Source organism: Leuciscus leuciscus, assembly GCF_965113295.1.
Source record: "Leuciscus leuciscus genome assembly, chromosome: 6".
NCBI lineage: Eukaryota > Metazoa > Chordata > Actinopteri > Cypriniformes > Leuciscidae > Leuciscus > Leuciscus leuciscus.
This window is the reverse complement of record NC_138730.1, coordinates 21,027,641-21,046,376: the sequence shown is the minus strand read 5'-3', so window position 1 is coordinate 21,046,376 and position 18,736 is coordinate 21,027,641. Positions and strand designations below refer to the sequence as shown.

The 18,736-nt window shown below is 35.1% G+C and overlaps 1 protein-coding gene across 4 annotated transcripts in view; it reads left to right on the top strand.

Annotated features, from left to right (window-relative positions):
• Positions 1-2,203: 2,203 nt before the first annotated feature.
• Positions 2,204-18,736, top strand: part of st3gal3b (ST3 beta-galactoside alpha-2,3-sialyltransferase 3b) — a 64,518-nt gene continuing 47,985 nt past the window's right edge. For 3 of the 4 annotated variants that reach the window (XM_082172181.1, XM_082172180.1, XM_082172179.1), the window contains exons 1-2: positions 2,208-2,416; positions 11,249-11,397. In XM_082172181.1, the coding sequence (XP_082028307.1) occupies positions 11,289-11,397 (109 nt within the window). In that variant the 5' untranslated portion in view covers positions 2,208-2,416; positions 11,249-11,288. Of the gene's footprint in view, positions 2,417-11,248; positions 11,398-15,124; positions 15,200-18,736 lie in introns of all 4 variants that reach the window. The other variant, XM_082172178.1, reaches the window with a different exon arrangement.

The following is an 18,736-nucleotide window of genomic DNA, read 5'->3' as shown; positions in this document are numbered from 1 at the left end:
GATATTATGTTCCAAAGCTTGTCCACTCTTCTGCCACACACTCCAAAGTATGTACTTTTTCTTCTCAAAAAGAGTGCTTACTTTTATGGCTTAGTATAAGTAGGCGAATTGGGACACAGCATGCATCATTGCCGTGTTATGCGATCCATCACTTTGCGCGATAACACACGTGACGTCAAAAAACGTGACTTCACCGCAGAGAGGAGTACGATTTCTTATCCCACCATTAATATCAAAAGCCTTCATCTTTCAGTTGAAATTGCTGATAGTTTACAATTTGCTGTTTTTATAATAATTTTTTTCTCTATTTTTACAAAGTTTGAAAAAGTTAGGACTTCTTAAAGATATAGGCTAGGCATAATAGGCATACTTGGTCATATCAGACACATAGCCTAAAATAACTGTATCTGAAAAACACTTCAATAGATCAAAGTTCATTTGATAACTTAGATTTTGCTAGGGTTGGGGCTTCAAGCAAGAATCCAGAAGAAACAAGAATTTTGATTCTGACACACGGTTGCGGAGGTAGTAGCTCACATGTAAAGCTGCTTATTATAGTACCACCTTGAGGCTTGTAATGATAGGCCATTAAGATTTGCTGTTATTATCCGCTGAAATTTAATTGGCTGCTAGTGGACATATTTTTGTAGTATCCGAGTCATATTAGAGGATATGTTATTACGTCCAACAAAGAAGATGCACACCAATTTTCCACTTCATGGATCATACGGTTACGGAGTTATAATGGTTTTTTATATGTAGCATCCCCAATTGGTGGACTTGTACAAAACTTGGTGTGCACCCTCAGAATGTCCTGTTGTCTATGTGTTTCAAGTTTCGTTAAGCTTGGATTTTGCGTTCAGCAGCTATAGGTCAACTCGTAGAAATATCCGTTGCCTCGCCAATTTATTAACTTATATTGTTTGTAAAAACGTTTGACCAGCACTGCCCCTATCTTCCGTGTGCCTATTTTTGGTGAAGATAAGACCAACAGCCTAGGAGGAGTTTGAAAAAGTCAGTTTCTAAGAAAATCCAATATGGAAAAAAAAATGTGTGGAAATGGACTCAAGGATTCAGGGGAAAAATGTGTGTATGTGCGGTGCATGATTGGGACCATCCTGCTGTGTTTGGTGTATCTGTGATTTACCGTCTCTGATGCCCATACACTTTTAGGGCAGAAAAATAAGAAAGAAGAAAATCAATTGTAACAATAGGATTCCAGCACCTTCAATGTTTAGACCCCTAATAATAGCCCTTTCCAGCAAAAAGGCCTAAAACGTGTAGAGCTGCTCCAAACAATGGTGGAACTAAAATGCTGTCCAATGGCATAAAGGACAAACTGGGCCCATCATGTGCTCACAACTGCAAAGATATAATGCAATAGCTGACGAGGAGAGACTGCCACGTGAAGAACAGAAAGACCGCGCCTATGAAAAGATGCATTCATTGCCATGAAACTGCCACATACACTATAAATATTCAAAACACAGTTGACTGTTGAAGGAAGTCACAACAAGATTATGTAGACTATTTCAGTTAGGTGACTTTACAATTTCAGAAAAAATTATTCAGCGATTATTAAGCTATGTCTATACATGACGTAGGCCTATACGTCATCACTCACATGCCGGTGTGACATAGGGCCTATAACATGCTCTAGTCTAAAATGTTCCAACAAGTAGACACATTACGGCTTCTGATTTAGTTTTATTAATTCATGCGTTTACTGAATTTCATGTAAGGGCTAGCTATTGCAGATTGGGCTCATTTAAACAAATTCATTTAGAAACAAATTAGGCCTATGATTTGCATTGACATTAAACCATAGACTACACATTTATTTACATCTGAAAATATTTTTATTTGAAACTTTATTGTTATAGGCTATATGACGATAAATGTAAAAAGAAACTTGCCTACTTGCGCCCTTTAGCTGAAGTAAAATTGTCACTACAAATCAGCCCTGCTATCGGCTCTCGGCATTCCGGAAAGGGTTTAGTCGGAAAGTTGGAATTCGATTTAAATCCAATTTAAAATTGAATCTTTCGGATACTTTTTGTAAACTAGTTCAATCGATTTATTAATGAACTAGATTGCATTTTGGGGAACTTTTAGCAGTCGAACATTCGAATTTGAACACGTGGACGGTATAGTCTGTAGTCGACTCACTAACACGACCGTGCTAGGACCATGTCTGTAGACCTCCCACTTGAACGGTGCGGAGTAGAGAGAAAGAGAGGGGAGGGTGATATCGAAATAAACCAACACGCAGCTTCACTTTGGTTGCTTAAAGAGGAGGTGATAAAGTATCCTCGCAAATTTTTACCTGAAGAGAGATGGACAGTAACGGCGGAGGAAAAGGAAAATGTGGTCGATAACGTTTTAACCCGAGAGTTTTGACGACTGGTGGGGACAGGTAATGTGAAAGTAACCCGTGGAAGGGGTAATTTTCATGGACCTTTATATGCGTTATAACGAACGGTTGTTTTACCACAGAGCTACCGTTCAATCTGCGCGACTAACTACCGGTAACTCGGCGCCGGTTTGCCAAACATCAAACGTATGATGCTTTTAAAAGAGTACCGAATGCTGTATGCTTGAGAATGAGTTTTAGCCCGTCTGGACTGTGTTTGTGTGTGGCTGGCTAGCTGAATGAGCGCAAATATGCTGCTTTGCTTTAGGCCCCTGAGCGCGTATAATCCATCGCGTTTCCTTCATATTTTCCACAATAGGTAACGTATTCAAACCCTGTTCTCCTCCTAGAACCGCGTTTATGTTGTCTGAAGTGTCGAAATGTATCGGTTATGTTGTGTTTACCTTGAGAGCTGACCATTGGTTTGTGTGTGAAGTAAAGGGGAGGGTAAACCGTTAGCCTGCCTGCGCTCTCAGTCTGAGAAATGCAAACATGCACCATCGGGACATAACAGTGCCATTATCACTCAGAAATCTTCATACTTTAAGATAGACTTACATTATCACGCTGTGCTCTTCGGGTGCTGTTGCTGCGAGTCAGTTGTGTTTTGACGAACTGAAAATAGCCAGATAAAATCGAGGAGCGACTTCCATAATATGGATTTTGACTTTCCCGTCTTTCACTTGTTTTAAATGCCACGTTACATTAGATTAATAGGGTGAATTATTGATACAGTGTGAAAAACAAGTAACATGTTTAGATGTTATTGTTATCAACACAAGTGGTATTTATTTATTTAGAGCAGCATTAAAATAGGTTTCTAAGTGATTAAACAATCTATTTAGTCCTATAAAAGATATGTGTTTTGACACTTTCTGGTCATCAAATGTTAGTGAAACATGTTTATAGTTAATGTGATGAACTTTCCCTGCGGTTACTGTGCTGGAACACCTATATGATCTTCTTGATTATATTTTCTGTATTTGTATGTTTTTCTGTGGCATTGAGGTATCATACAGGGGAACATAATCTCTATAGCACTTAATTACGTTTAAAATTATTGTTGTGCTGCTCATATGACAACAAATTTTAGTGGATTTTACCAATTATTATAACAGACTTTGATCCACCTTGAGCTTCTGTCATTTTTCCCACACACAAAATTGTTCTTATTTAATTCCCATAAACTGTTCCCTTGATATGCTAGGCCTATACCATGAGTGGTTAAGGGAATAGTCATCATGATAGTTGGCAGGATGTTCATGCTTCTCTTTTCCATATACAATCTTGGATGGTGAATAGGCGCAGTCAAGCTCCAAAAATGAAGTCTTCTTAAGTCTTACGATATACGAGAAAACGTACAAGCTGAGCCCGTGAGGCAGCCGCCGAAAGAGCTAACTGCAGCCTCACAATAATAGCTGTTTTTCACACAAAGCTATCATTGAGATGTGTACAACAACTAATTTCATTAACTTTTAAACATACATTTTGCAACTGACTGAGGGGAGTGTGGGGCAAGATGAGCCACATTTTTTTTTTTACTTTAGGTAGAAGTACAATGAAAGTATCTTAAGTAATTTCAGGATGTTTCCTATCAATTTAAATTATCAGAATATATATATATATATATATATATATATATATATATATATATATATATATATATATATATATATACACATACAGTACAGGCCAAAAGTGTGGAAACTATTACTATTTTTAATGTTTTTGAAAGAAGTTTCTTCTGCTTATCAAGCCTGCATTTATTTGATAAAAAATACAGAAAAAAAATTTAATATTGTAATATATTGTTACAATTTAAAATAATTGGTTTTCAATTTATTATACTTTAAATTATCATTTATTTCTGTGATGCACAGCTGAATTTTCAGGATCATTACTCCAGTCTTCAGTGTCACATGTGACATCCAGTCTATCACATGATCCTTTAGAAATCATTCTAATATTCTGATTTATTATGAGTGTTGGAAACAGTTCTGCTGCCTAATATATTTGATGAATAAAAGGTTAAAAAGAACTGCATTTATTCAAAATAAAAAAATATTTTCTAATAATATAAATCTTCTTTACTATATCTTTTTAACAATTTAACTCAACTCAACTCAACTCAACTTTATTTATATAGCACCACTAAAAACAACGGTTGTTGACCAAGGTGCTGTACATTATTGCACATAACATTGGAATTAACACATCCTTGCTTAATAAAAGTATTGATTTATTTCAAAAAAAGAAAGAAAAAAAATTACTGACCCCAAATTACTGACCAGTAGTGTATATTGTTGTTACAAAAGATTTCTATTTTTTAAAAAATGTGCTGCTTTTTTATTTATTTATTTTTTTACTTTTTATTCATCAAAGTATCCTAAAAAAGTATCACAGGTTATGAAAAAATATTAAGCAGCAGAACTGTTTCCAACTTTGATAATGAATCATCATATTAGAATGATTTCTAAAGGATTAAGACTGGAGTAATGATCCTGAAAATTCAGCTTTGCATCACAGAAATAAATGATCATTTAAGGTATAATAAATTGAAAACCAATTTTTTTAAATTGTAATAATATATCACAATATTACATTTTATGTATTTACAATTTATATATCACAATATTACATTTATATATATATATATGCGTGTGTGTGTGTGTGTGTGTGTGTGTATGTATGTATGTATGTATGTATGTACGGGGTTAAAAAAATATGTCTTTATAAAAGAAAGTGTTCTTGTGGCTCAATTTACCCCAGGCTAGGGGTAAGTTGATCCGAGTCATCACCATCTAACTGAATCTGAATCAACCCCATGTGAAATTGTAAAGGTAATTTACCCCTTTTAAAAACTAATTTAGTAATCAAATTTCCTTATACAAATAATCATTTTACTTTTCTTAAAGCTAACTTAAACCACCAACATAAAACCAACCAAATGAAGTAGAAATTTCAATATCTTTAATTGTTTGCATTTCTTAAACAATATTTTGAAAACCAAAGATGTAACTTTCCAGACTAAACAGAGAGTTTGTTGAGTAAAATTAAATAAATACTAAATTAGAATGAATTAATAAATGTCACTGAAACTAATAAACAGTTTAGTCAAAAGTTCTTGGCATGGTAGTTTTTCTTGGCATAGGCCATTAGGGACTGCAGGTGGAAAGATAAATATGATTAAGCATCTTCTGGTTCCTATCAAATAATAATTTGGTGTTCTTGTACTCAAGCCAAGTCACCTTTATTTATATAGCCTAGTGCTTTTTACAATACAGATTGTTTCAAAGCAGCTTTACAGTGATAACAGGAAAATAATGGCCAACGAACGAACTACGTATGATTATGATACAGATCAGAAGTCAGATTGGATCAGAACATTCAGAATATTTATCTAGTTCCATCTGGTTGAAGGGCAACCAACCAGAAGAGCATTACAGTAATTTAGCCTTGAGTCACAAACATTAACTAACTGTTCCACATTTTTCAGTGAAAGCATATGTCGTAATTTTGAATTTTAGATATGTTTTTAAAGATGAAAGAATGCAGTTTTACAGAAGCTAGAAAAGTGGCTTTCCAATGAAAGATTGGTATCAAAGAGCACACCCAGGTTCCTAACTGATGACGAAGACTTGACAGAGTGAAAAGACAGTGCATAAGTTACTACTTGCGGAGGTTTTTTGTCTGTTTTTCTGTCTCTGTTTCTTCAAAATTAAGTAGTAGGAAATTACTATACACTGTTCCTATAAAATAAACTTGGAAAAATAAGAGATAAGCTAAACCAATTGCGTAATATTACATTGAAATTATTATACCAGTTCATACTTCAGAAATGTAACTTAACTTTAGTGCCTTATTATATGGTGGGGTAAGTTAAAACGCTGGATCAGTTTACCTCACAGCATTTGGCTCACTTTTCCCCAAAGCTGCCATTTTGAAAAAAAAGAAAGAAAAAAAGCTAGCATACCAATTCAGGCTAATATTTAGCTAAATAATTTGCATTGTTGTATACATTGCTAAATTACCAATATGCATCATAAATATTTTTAGACCTGGACAAATATGCTTTGATGTTACAGCCATTACATTTTACATAAAATTTTACTCTGACAAGCCAAAAGTAAATGGATGCCTTCCACTCCTCCCACGTGCTTCTCCTTTTCAGTCTGTCAGAAATTATGGGTGGTTCCAAAATATATGGGCACATGACAACAAAAGTGTATACGGTTGCCAAGATAAATGGGTCGGTGGGTCAACATACCCACTCTCTCATCTTACCCAGTGCTCTACAGTGCGACCATTTCAGTCGCATTTGTGACTGAAAATGACTGCGTGCGACACCAGTGTGACTGACCCGATCAGGCCCGGTTCTATGGGGTGCTAGAGGGTGCACCCTCAGCTGAAACTAATAACAGCATATTGGCCAAACAGATTTTGAAAAGCGCCATTTGTGCATATTTGTGTTTGCACTCTGGAGAACGAGCATGATGAGAGAACGTGTTTTTGCAGCGTTGAGCAATGTAACCAATCACAGACATATCTGTTGATTTCTTGAGACACAGTGGCCAATCAGAGGCATTTAAGTTAAAATCCACTCACCGCTCAAAACGCTGGAGTTTGTTCAGTGGTGAGTTATGCAGGCTCGTGAATCCTCTCATTATAACAAAGTACAGACACAATGTAAATAAGAGATTCATTGTGCAGTGTAGACAACTTCATTGATTATAAGGGAAGTTTGAGAGATCGCGATGAACATATAATGATTATAAAGGGCTTTGGCAAATATAGTATTGATTTTATACAACAATTCAATAAACATGAAGTTAATATTAACCCTTGTGTTATGTTGGAATTCTGTGTATGGTTCGGGTCAAATTGACCCTAATTGGATTCAATACAATTCCTCAAAAATCACACTATGAAAAATAACAAAGATTCAGGTACAAACTGTAAACTTTTAATATCAACATTTGTCAAATATTTCAAAAAATATATATGTGAAGATATGATTTAATGAAAATGTTTTTTAACCATTTTTAAAAACTGTTTTGTTTTGACAAAATTTGAAAATAAACGGTATGCTGACTTGTTTTGCATATACATTTTTTTTACATTTTTTTTTTTTTGCTTAGAACATCATAACTGAACAATTAATCAATTAATCTGAGCAAATTTTTCCTGCTGTCTATGTCTAAGTCTCAAGATATTTCAGATATCTTGAATATATAAATGAGAGCTTATTTTACTATCTGTGTCTGTCAAAGATTTTCATTTGTAATTTGCAATTAATTCTGAACACCATGATTTAGCTTTTTCAAGTGTGTTTGGTTTGGGTTAGAGCACTTTTAGATACACTTACACTTTAGAACTGGAGTTGATGCCCTGACATACATAAAATAAATGTTTTTATTTTGTGTCTGTACAGTTGCTTTTGAATAGCTGCCTATGATGGTCAAACTGACCTGCGAACATCACAAACGTAATAGTAATTTTGTTTGTATATGTCAACAAAAAAAACACCAGCATGTTGAAACTTTGCATGCATGTTCATGATGATAAATGTGAAAAAGTCACAAAATATCAAGAAGAAAAAAAAAGGTTTAATATTATTTCAGGTAGCTTGAAAAAATAAATGATAGGTAATTTTTACCATCTGTGGCTGACAAAATATTTTTCTGTATTGAAATAAGTGTGGAAAACCTCATTTTTTAGCTTCATAAGGTAGTAAAAAAATTAAATAACAAAATATAACCAAGAAATGTTATTATTTTGGGTCCGTACAGTTGCCTTAGAGCGTTCAAATATGCGGGTCAAATTGACCCGCGAACATCACGGACGTAATAGTAATTTTGTTTGTATATGTCCAAAAAAAAACCACCAGCATGTTGAAACTTTGCATGCATGTTCATGATGATAAATGAGAAAAAGTCACAAAATATCAAGAAAAAAAACATAGGTTAACCAGTATTTCCAACAACTAGAAAATCTAAACGGGTCAAATTGACCCGCAATATAACACAAGGGTTAAGTGACTTGCATTTTAAGAACAGGATTGTCAGATTTCTATCTATTTCGTCAACGGAAATAGTTCCAAGCAAAATCACAGCTGACCCGCAGCGCATCTCCGAGCCAACACGGGTGTTTCGTTTATGAATGAATCTGCGTATTCAAATGAATCTAGTGAGTCAATGATTCAGTGACCCATAAAGACATTTGCTTGCTTTTTTCCTGAATGAATCAGCCGTTTGAACAAATCGATTGAATGAATGATTCAGTGACAAAGACAGTCCCTGCGTCTCAATTCGCCTACTTATTCTACACCCTAAAAGTATGTAGGCTACTCTTTTCCACACTTCGAAAATCCACCGGAAATAGTAGACCATCCGGGGACTTCTGACATACTCTTTTCAACATACTACGCTTTGGGACACACTTCTTTTAATCTCACATACCGTTTAGGATGGATAGTGTTAGGGGTTAACAGTTTAGGACCCAAGGACCAGATGTTTGAAAGAAGACCCGGAGTCAGAATTATAATAAATTGAAGAAAAGTTTTACTGAAGATAGTTTGCAGTTTCATCAGCAGAAGTCAGCTTCAAGACATGAGTTTGTAGGCCACCCCGCTTACAGTTACAAAGATCACAGTAGTTATACCCTTCACCAAGCTACGTCTAAGCTACGTCATTTCTTACAGGTTGAATGATTCTGATTGGCTAAGAAATTGATAAACACAGTAATTTTCCACACATATACAGATAGCATATCTTCATAGATTATGCAGCTGACGTCGTGACCTTCCAGGTCGCAACTTTGGGTTGCTGGGTGCCAGCATGTCCCAAACCTGTAACCAAGAAGACTAAGGCCCCGTCCACACTACTGCGTTTTCGTTTAAAAACGGAGACCTTTTGCTACGTTTGCACCTCCCGTCCACACTAAAACGGCAAAAACGGAGACCGAAAACGGAGAAGTTTAGAAACGCTGCCGACCCGTTTTTCGTTTTGAATCTCCGGAGGGCGTTTTAGTCTGGACGGGTCAAAACGGAGGACTTTAGAAACGATGACGTAGTAGAGGCTCACGCTCGGCTCTATGATTGGGTGTCATCAGTCATGGCGTATATCTTTGCTAGCAGCTGTTGTGCCAAGTAAATTCTGCATTTTACAATGCTATAACTGCCTACATGCGCCGGAGGCAAGCTATTATTCGAGCGATCTGTTACAATTCCCGTGTGCAGCGGCGGTATCGACCGTACATGGAGCGTCGGTTTTGGGTTAACCCGGGAAGAACCAGCGCATGGTGGGATCATTTTATCAATGAAGTTGTGTTTACACCGGCACGCGCATGCCCAGTGTTGGTGAATGGTCACGTGATCCGCGTTTTCAGTCGTTTTAATGTGGACGGAGATCAATTCTAATACGCAGCTAAAACGCTGGTGTGGACGGAGATCGTATTCGTTTTAATTCTCCGTTTCTAAACTAAAACGCAGTAGTGTGGACGGGGCCTAACACACACACCGACATGGTTCCAACAAGGTTTGATTTGGCCAGGCTCTAACTATAAACAGGAGTCCTGTCTCAAAACATCAAGATAACAAGTTCTTTCTCTCAAGGATAGGACACTTTAGTCTAAATGGAAAATATAGGTTGAGAAATGGTCCCTTAAACTATAGACTTCAATGACCCCTATTTGTTTTAACACGTTGAAGACCTTTCTCAAACACAAAACATGTCCCTATTTCATTTCTGGAAGCCGGGCTAAATGAGCAAGCACTGTTACTGCATTCAGATATCAAATACTGACATTAAAGCATACATGAAAAGAACATTTCAGTGATCACACTGGTAACTTCTATAACAAAGTAAAATCTCCAGAGAAGTCATTCAACTCATTTGATATTTAGAAGGAAAAATATTGATTAATCTTGATTATAATCACTCATTACATATACATTGAAGCAGCAGTGGATTCCAACCCACCCCCCTTCAATAGTATGGACATTGAGAGACAGGGAGTGACTTGCCTCCCACTACTGGCAGTATCATTTCAGTTATTTAAATCATTTAATATTTCTATATCAAAACCTTTGATTTAAAACCTTAATCGCATAACATTTTTATCATGAATTTAAATGCATTCATGCCACTTCTGAGCCTCATTAAACAGTCTGTATATACCTAATACACCTTTTTGTTCTTCTATGCCACCTCTGTATTGCAAAGATGAATTTTGTTAATAGTGATTTAATTTGATTGGTAACTTATTCTTCCTGATTACGCTTATTATTCTAACTCAATTTATAAATATAAATGTATGAACTTGACATAAAAGATGACACATTTAATAAGTTATTTTAAAGAGTCAAATATCGCCTCATAATTGTTTTTAGTAGTAGCACAAGTGAAAAATTTTGAAATATTACTAATTTTAAATAATTATTTTTATTTTATTTTACTATGTAAGTTTAAAAAGATTGATCTGGAACAATATAAATATCTTTACTGTCACCTTTAGTAACAGTAACAATAAATTCCTCTTGAAACAAACTTTGTTGTATTATTTTAATTTAATACTGTGAAGCTGCTTTGATACAATGTGTATTGTGAAAAGCGCTATACAAATAAATTTGACTCGACCTTTAATCAATTTAATGCATAATTGTTGAACAAACGTATCAATTTCTTGAGAAAAAAAACATGTATGCGTGTGTGTAAATGTTTTGTTCCTCAGCTGACAAACTGACTTGTGTACTTTTAATAAAGAGGGTCTGTTTGCTTGACTGCATGCTGTGAACATGTGATTCAGCTTTTCCTGACTTTACTATCCTGTTTCTAGGTGATGTAAAAACACGGTACCATGTGAATGGTTGAGGAACATGAAGCCTGCACACAAACTACTGTTCGTCCTGTGTCCCATGCTGGTCTTGGGGTTTATCTACTACTCTTCTGGGAAGCTCCATTTGTACGTGTGGGGCCAGAAGCCACGTGAGTAGTTCTCAGGCCTCGTATTGCCATCTATCTGTTAATGTGAGTCAGGTTGTGACCTCTCTGTACGTGGGTGCCTTTTGCTCAGTCAATATGTATGTTTGCCACAGTTTGTTTGTTAGACCCTCTGGCAGTTGAATTATTAAGCTTAACAGTCCGCTTGCGTGCTTGCCACACAACTGGTTGTTTAGGTCAGATCACGTCTCAAAGTGATTATACTTGTGTCGGTTCACAGAGTTTGCAGTACTGTTTTTAAAGAGCTCACATTTTGTAATAGTTTGCTCAAAGCGGTGTTATTTATTTATTGATTTATTTATATTTTGAATTGGCTTTAGTAATGTCATTATGTACTTTTGTCATTTTATGTTATTAAAAATATATTCTTTAATTTATTTTTAGTTTATATTTATTTTCAGTTAATAGTTTTAGTGCTTCAACTTCAAGGCAATATTCCTAACTTTTGTTTCGTTTTTGTATTTTTTCAGTATGATTTATATTTTATTGTATTTTTTTATTATATTTTTTTTGTTAACACAAAGATGTTTAAATATTTTTAGTATTAGTCAGTGATAACCCGGGCTTCATTTGACCGTAGGGCAAGCATTTGGAAAATTGCAAGATTCTCAGATATCCTCCTTTTCAGTTATATGGTTAACAGGTGTGGTAGGAATTTGCTTGACTAAATATTAGATTTTTATCCATTTATAATCGCTACAGCTGTCAATCTCTAAACTGCAAGCTCACTGAATTCTGCGCTCTCATGAGAACTTAGCTGCACCATTCTGGATAAATTGAGAAATTTTAAAATGAGATCCTGATTCTCCCACAATTCTGAACAGACAAGCAAACAAAATAACATTTAATTTAGTGGTTCTGACAAAATGGTAATGGCTGCAGTCTATTTAAAAGTGTTTAATTAATTTGATTATTTTGGTTACACTTTATTTTAAGGTGTCATTGTTACAGTGTAATTATATATGTAAGTACTGAGTAATAATAATTTACAGCATGTACTTACTAAAGGGTTAGGGTTGGATTAGGTTTTGGTTGAGGGTTAATTGCATGTAATTATGCATAATTTACTGTTATTACTATTAGGGGTGTGACGGGCGTCATATATTGACGCTTTTGACATTTCGTCTACATCGAACGCACATGGCACCCTTTAGCGTCAATATGAGACGCAGATAGAAATGGGCCAGAAGGCGCCTCCTAGCGGTCTAACCCTATCCCTACACTAGACCTAAACCTACCCATCACCGAACAAAGCTCTGTGCGTCTCATATTGACGCTAAAAGGGTGCCATGTGCGTTCGATGTAGACGAAATGTCAAAAGCGTCAGTATATGACGCCCAAGGATGAGAATGCGTTGGATGAGACACGAGATTGGGTTCACGAGAATGAGACTAGATGAGATTTTTGCAAAATATTTTATGGAAATCATCAATGACAAAATTCATGACTGGAAAAATAGTCTGTAGCTGCATTTTGAAATGTTTTGACTAATAATCTTATAATGAATCTCATTTCTACGGAAGCGTATTGCATTCACTTGAGGAAAAAAAATCTACTCTGTTTTTCTGAATTAATGAGTTAATTATCTCAGAATTACGAGATAATTTTTCATGAAAAAAAAAAGTTTTTGCTCTGTTTTTCTGAATTAACGAGTTAATTATCTCAGAATTCCGAGATAATTTTTCATGAATAAAAAGTTTTTGCTCTGTTTTTCTGAATTAATGACTTAATTATCTCAAAATTATGAGAGAATTTTTTCTTGAAATAAAAATATTTGCTCTGTTTTTCTGAATTAATGACTTAATTATCTCAGAATTATGAGATAATTTTTCATAAAAATTTTTTTTTTCAGTTTTTCTGAATTAATGACTTAATTATCTCAGAATTCTGAGATAATTAACTCAATAATTCAGAAAAACAGAGTAAAAACTTTTATTCATGAAAAATTATCTCGTAATTCTGAGATAATTAACTCGTTAATTCAGAAAAACAGAATAAAAAAAAATATGAAAAATTATCTCATAATTCTGAGATAATTAAGTCATTAATTCAGAAAAACAGAGCAAAAACTTTTTATTCATGAAAAATTATCTCGTAATTCTGAGATAATTAACTCGTTAATTCAGAAAAACAGAGTAGATTTTTTTTTCTCAAGTGAATGCAATACGCTTCCGTACATTTCAGCTCTACTTTATGAGTATGAATTATCTAATGCATTGAAAGACAACAATTTAAAAGCACTGTATGGGTTTGCCACAAACTCAGCTGACTGGCTGAGTCTCTTCAGACTTTACTGTACATGAATTATGAGCTTCCAGAACTTCTGATTGAGGCTGTGTGACCTCCTAATTGAACCTCTTTCCACAAATTGAACATAGTTTTTTCTTAGTCTTAGAAAGTTAGTTTTTAGTTAGTTAGGCATGACCCTCCCCGATAATTTATTGATTACTTCATTGTTTTTTTACAACCATGACAAACGACTTACGCCCGTTTCACATATACTCCGTTATGCAGTGCAGGAGCAGCACACGCTATAGTGCTTTCACATATGATGCGTTTGCAGTGCGTAACTGATCCACGGCTGTACCACAAACACATAGGCCTACTCACTATTTTTTATTTCAAATCCAGAAGTTATCAGCAACTTTTATTAAACAAAAAGTTTTGTCAGCATTGCGATTCTCTTTGTACACATATAGCCTACACTCTTTAATAGACGTATTCACGTTTAAACACAATTTAAACAACGTATTATTCAATGCATTAGGCTACTTCTATATAGATTTATATATTAAGTTGCTCAAGCAAGTGGTAACATTTTTAACCATGTACTTATATTAAAATCGCAAACATTTTTAATTAAAACTTAAAATTGACAAAAACAGCCGACTCTCATGCCTTTTCTTTTGCATTTAAATTTTAATACAATAAATCTTGCATGTCACAAAGAACTTGTTTTTCCACCTCCACGAATGAGACGAGTGCTGTTCATTATGTCGCCTTGTTGAGGTAAATTGTAGTTTTCCTTGCTTTAAGGAAAAGATGTCTTTTGTAAAAAGATGACTGTGAAAAATAGTAGTATTTAATTAAATACATTTATGGTGAGATTACTACATTTTATTTAATTAAATGCATTTATGGTGAGATTATTATATTTTCATGTCAATCTGTGTTCATTTTGACCATGAAACATGCGCTGTCACTTTAATTCAGCGCGTTTTTTATAGAAATTTTTAGCTGAAAAGGGTATCGTTTAAACGGCCCTGATTGGAAAATATGACATTTTGCATGAAACCAATATTCCTTATGAAATGAGTGAATTCAGTTCTGTTATCTAGAGGCTCCTTGTTTGTTTAGGCTGAAGAGGACATGCTGTGTGTCATAAAAAAATTATGAAACGTTATAAAGTTTGTAGTGCAAACTGATGTTGGTTTGAAGTTATGACATTGTAATCCCCCATTACCTCTGTACCTTTATACTTTTTGTAGGCATGTTTTTCACAAAAACTGTGCAAACATATGTTAAAAAATTATTTTGGAAATAACACTGGGTGGTGATCAGTTCCATTTACTTTTTATACATCGAGAGAGGACATAGATATTTCCTTAAATCCAGGACTGTTAATACAATATTAAAGAGCCCACCAAGCAAATGTTTCAGAAGGGTTTATTTATTTATTTTTTAATGGGTTTGTTTCAACCTTTATTTATAGGTCCAGAATCAGGAAAGTTGAGAGACAGTAAGGTGAATGAGATCTTGGACCAGTTGCATAAACATAGTCATTATGGTAAGACTGTCTTAAGTACTAGTATGACCAACTACCGGTTAGTCAAGGGTGAAACAGGCTTACTTTTTAGTATCAAATTAGACCAATCTACGTTTTTTTTTTTTTATGTAACTGACTTAAAACAGTTCTGAACAGTCTTAAAGGAAGAAATGTGATGACGAACTTGTAAGTCTAGTCTTAGCAGTTTATGCAACCAGCCACAGGTCAGGACATGAAGGACTTGAAACTGGGTCCCGAGCCAACAGCTCTTGTCACTGGCGCTTTACAATATCTAGTCAACTAGTTGTTTGCAACATTTCCATTTAAACATTAAGCACAAGCACTTACTGTTATATTAAATGTTTACTGGCAACATTCAAACAACCTTGACATTGTGACATGGTTGACATGGAATTAAGAAACAGACTTTGTGCTTGCCCAATGAAAGGTTACAGAGATATTAATGTTATAAGGCAGATTCTTGATGGTCTTCCATTGGAATACTCTATTTTTCATCAGATGGATCCCAAATAAGGTACTTCAATTTGCAATCTTTCCTTGGCCACTAGAGGGAGGGAGAGCACCACACTACGGGTCAGATTCACAGAGGCCGCTGCTGGGTGATGATGGTTTATTATACCAACCGTATGTGTATTTGCTGCTAGAACGCATGCAACCACCAGACTGCATGTTCAAATAATAACCCCTGGTTTCACAGACAAGGCTTAAGCCTAGTCCCAGACTAAAAAGAATGTTTGGGTTGTTTTAACTGAAAACAACTTATGTCTGTGCCATTGTTTTGTCTCAATATGTTTTTTTATTTTCTTCAAAAGAACATTTATAGACAGATAACTGCGTATCAGCAGCAGCAGTGATAGGAGATCAATAATATGGCATTTGAATTCCAGACCAAGGATCTGTCTTCACAGCTGAGTCTCGAACACTACTCCTGGTTCTGGAAAATATTGAGAAGGGTCAAGAACGGAACTTTTTAATTGCCTCTGACTCAAGGTCTTGTCACCCCATAATTGTCGAAATTTCCATTACTAAGTGCTGACTGGGTCACTCAAGACTCGCACATGGGTTTCTATTGATAGGCGGAGTTTTTGTCCTCCTTTGTCTCTCGTTTGACTGTTGAACATATTCTGTTGGACTGTCATTTTTATGATACTGCTAGAAAACGCTTTTTATTCAGAAACATGTTTACATAGGAATATTTCTGAAAGTATCCCCCGAATGGATTTTAGATTTTCTATCTTATGTCAAGTTGAAATGTTTTATATAATAATAAAAATTCTATGGATTGTGATATTGGCCTTGTGTTTGCCATGTAAAGAGCCTACTATGCTAACATGGTGTTAAAAATGTAATAAACAAACAAACAAGAACATTTATAAAAGCTACTCAAATGTACTAATTGAACTAAGAACTAATCCTGGCTTAATCTAAGCCCTTTCTGTGAAACCAGGCCTAAGATTAGTAAAAAACCAAAGTGAGAATTTCCCTTTTTTTTCTTTTTTTTTTTGCATTTTTGCAAAATGGCTGCAATAAACATTTATATTTGAAGTAATTATTTGCATTATGTAGCTCTAGAAAACCTTTTTTTTGGTCGTTTGTTTTGTGTGGATATATTAATATATTTATTATTCATTCATTTTGAATAAGCGGAGGATAAAGGCTTGTTCACAAATGATTTGTAAGTTCCATGCAACTGCCACTAGGGGGCGAAATGCGACAATCAAATGTTACATTTTGAAGATGGTGGAAAGGCGGCTTCAGTCCATACACACACACACACACACACACACACTCACCACCGCAGCATGATGTTTATCATGTGCTGCACTAACACTGAAGTACTTTAGCATGCTGTTGGAATACGGCTCGGTCCTGGTGCAGACAAGTCAGAATGGTCCCCGTGTTCCTGATCTGCAAAAGGGCCTGAAATGTGTAAATAGTGTAAATATGATTGATGTTCTACTTGATAAGACAGAATAAAGTGTTTTCATTTCATATGGAAAAGAGCTGTGCTATAGACCGATGATGAGGCAAATAACTATTTGGTTGCTGCAATTATTTTGAAGTTTTATTGATTAATAGTTTCTTATTGGCTCTCAGAAACACAGCTGAGGAAATGGATTTGGCAGGTTTCTTCATTTATTCCTCTCCTCATGTACAGTCTCCGAGATTATTTAGTGTTCAGCAAGCAAGTTGTTCTCAGTTTGTTCAATTCATGTTTGCCTTCGCTGACTTTGGTATCTTGAACCTCTGTGGAAAAAGTTAGACTAATTATAAACGGCACATTTCGACAGCTGCGCCCAGTTTATTTTGGAAAATTTTGTGAACCTGGGATGTTTTTTTTTTAACCTCACCCCTGTTATGAAAGGCACTTCAGGACACATTGTAAAGACAAATCACAATAAATGGCTCTGAAAATGGTACAAAGGAAGGAAACGCAACCCTATTTTGATGATAAATGACAAAGAGAGGGCAAAAACTTTTTTCTTTTTTTTTTAATACAAATGTTCCTTATAAATCGAATGTTATTGAGCTTTAGAGAGTCTGAACTCGCCCAGATCCAGGTTCATAGCAGAGCTATTACACTTTATCTACTCTACACCGGACACGAGCCTCATAATGCATCCAAACTAAAAAGATCCCATAATAATCAATGGAGCTTGTCTGCATTGAAAGTTCAGCTGGTTAAAGTAAGCTAAAGTGACGAGCTGTAGAGCTACACTTTATTTTTCTTGTTCGTCTGAAATATAATTATTTTAATTACAACTATTAATTTTTGCTATGACGTTTATCCTTAAATAAACTAAAAGCTATTAAATATCTTCTTACCATTATGTCAAACTTAGCATGTGATTTCTGGCCTAATTTAAATCAGCTTTGTTTTGAGCTAATTATTCCGTACTCTCAGGAAAAAAAAGGTACAAAAGCTGTCACTGGGCCAGTACCCTTCAAAAGGGTTCTAATGTGTACCATTTAGGTACTAATATGTACACTTTTGGAACTAATATGTGCACTTTTGGTACCAATATGTACCTTTGATGGACTAATATGCACTCTTTAGGTACACAGGTGTACCTTTTGAAAAAGTCCCGCTACAGTGACAGCTTTTGTACCTTTTTTTCTGAGAGTGTAGTAGCAATGGTGTAATATTTACTATTCTAAAATAACTTGTTTTATAGGCTCACAAAAACGTAAAAATGTAGGATTGTTTTAATTTTAATGTTGCAAATGTCTAGCATTGAACTTACAGCTGATTGGTCCATGTTAGTGAATATTGTTAGTTGGGGTGGGCGATATACTGGTAGACACGATTAACCGGTAGAAATTTGTCAACCGGGAGAGATTTTGGACTATCGTCTCCATTGCGGATACGTACTCGCGTGACATTGATGTGCTGCACAAAAGCTTGCATGCAATTTTGAACATTGCAATTTAAAAACAAATGATTTTAAATCATTTAAGCGCAAAAAGCAGTGAAAGAGAAATGTAGGGAACTCATTTCGGTATTATGTGTCTGAGAGATGGTTTCTGAGCTCTGTC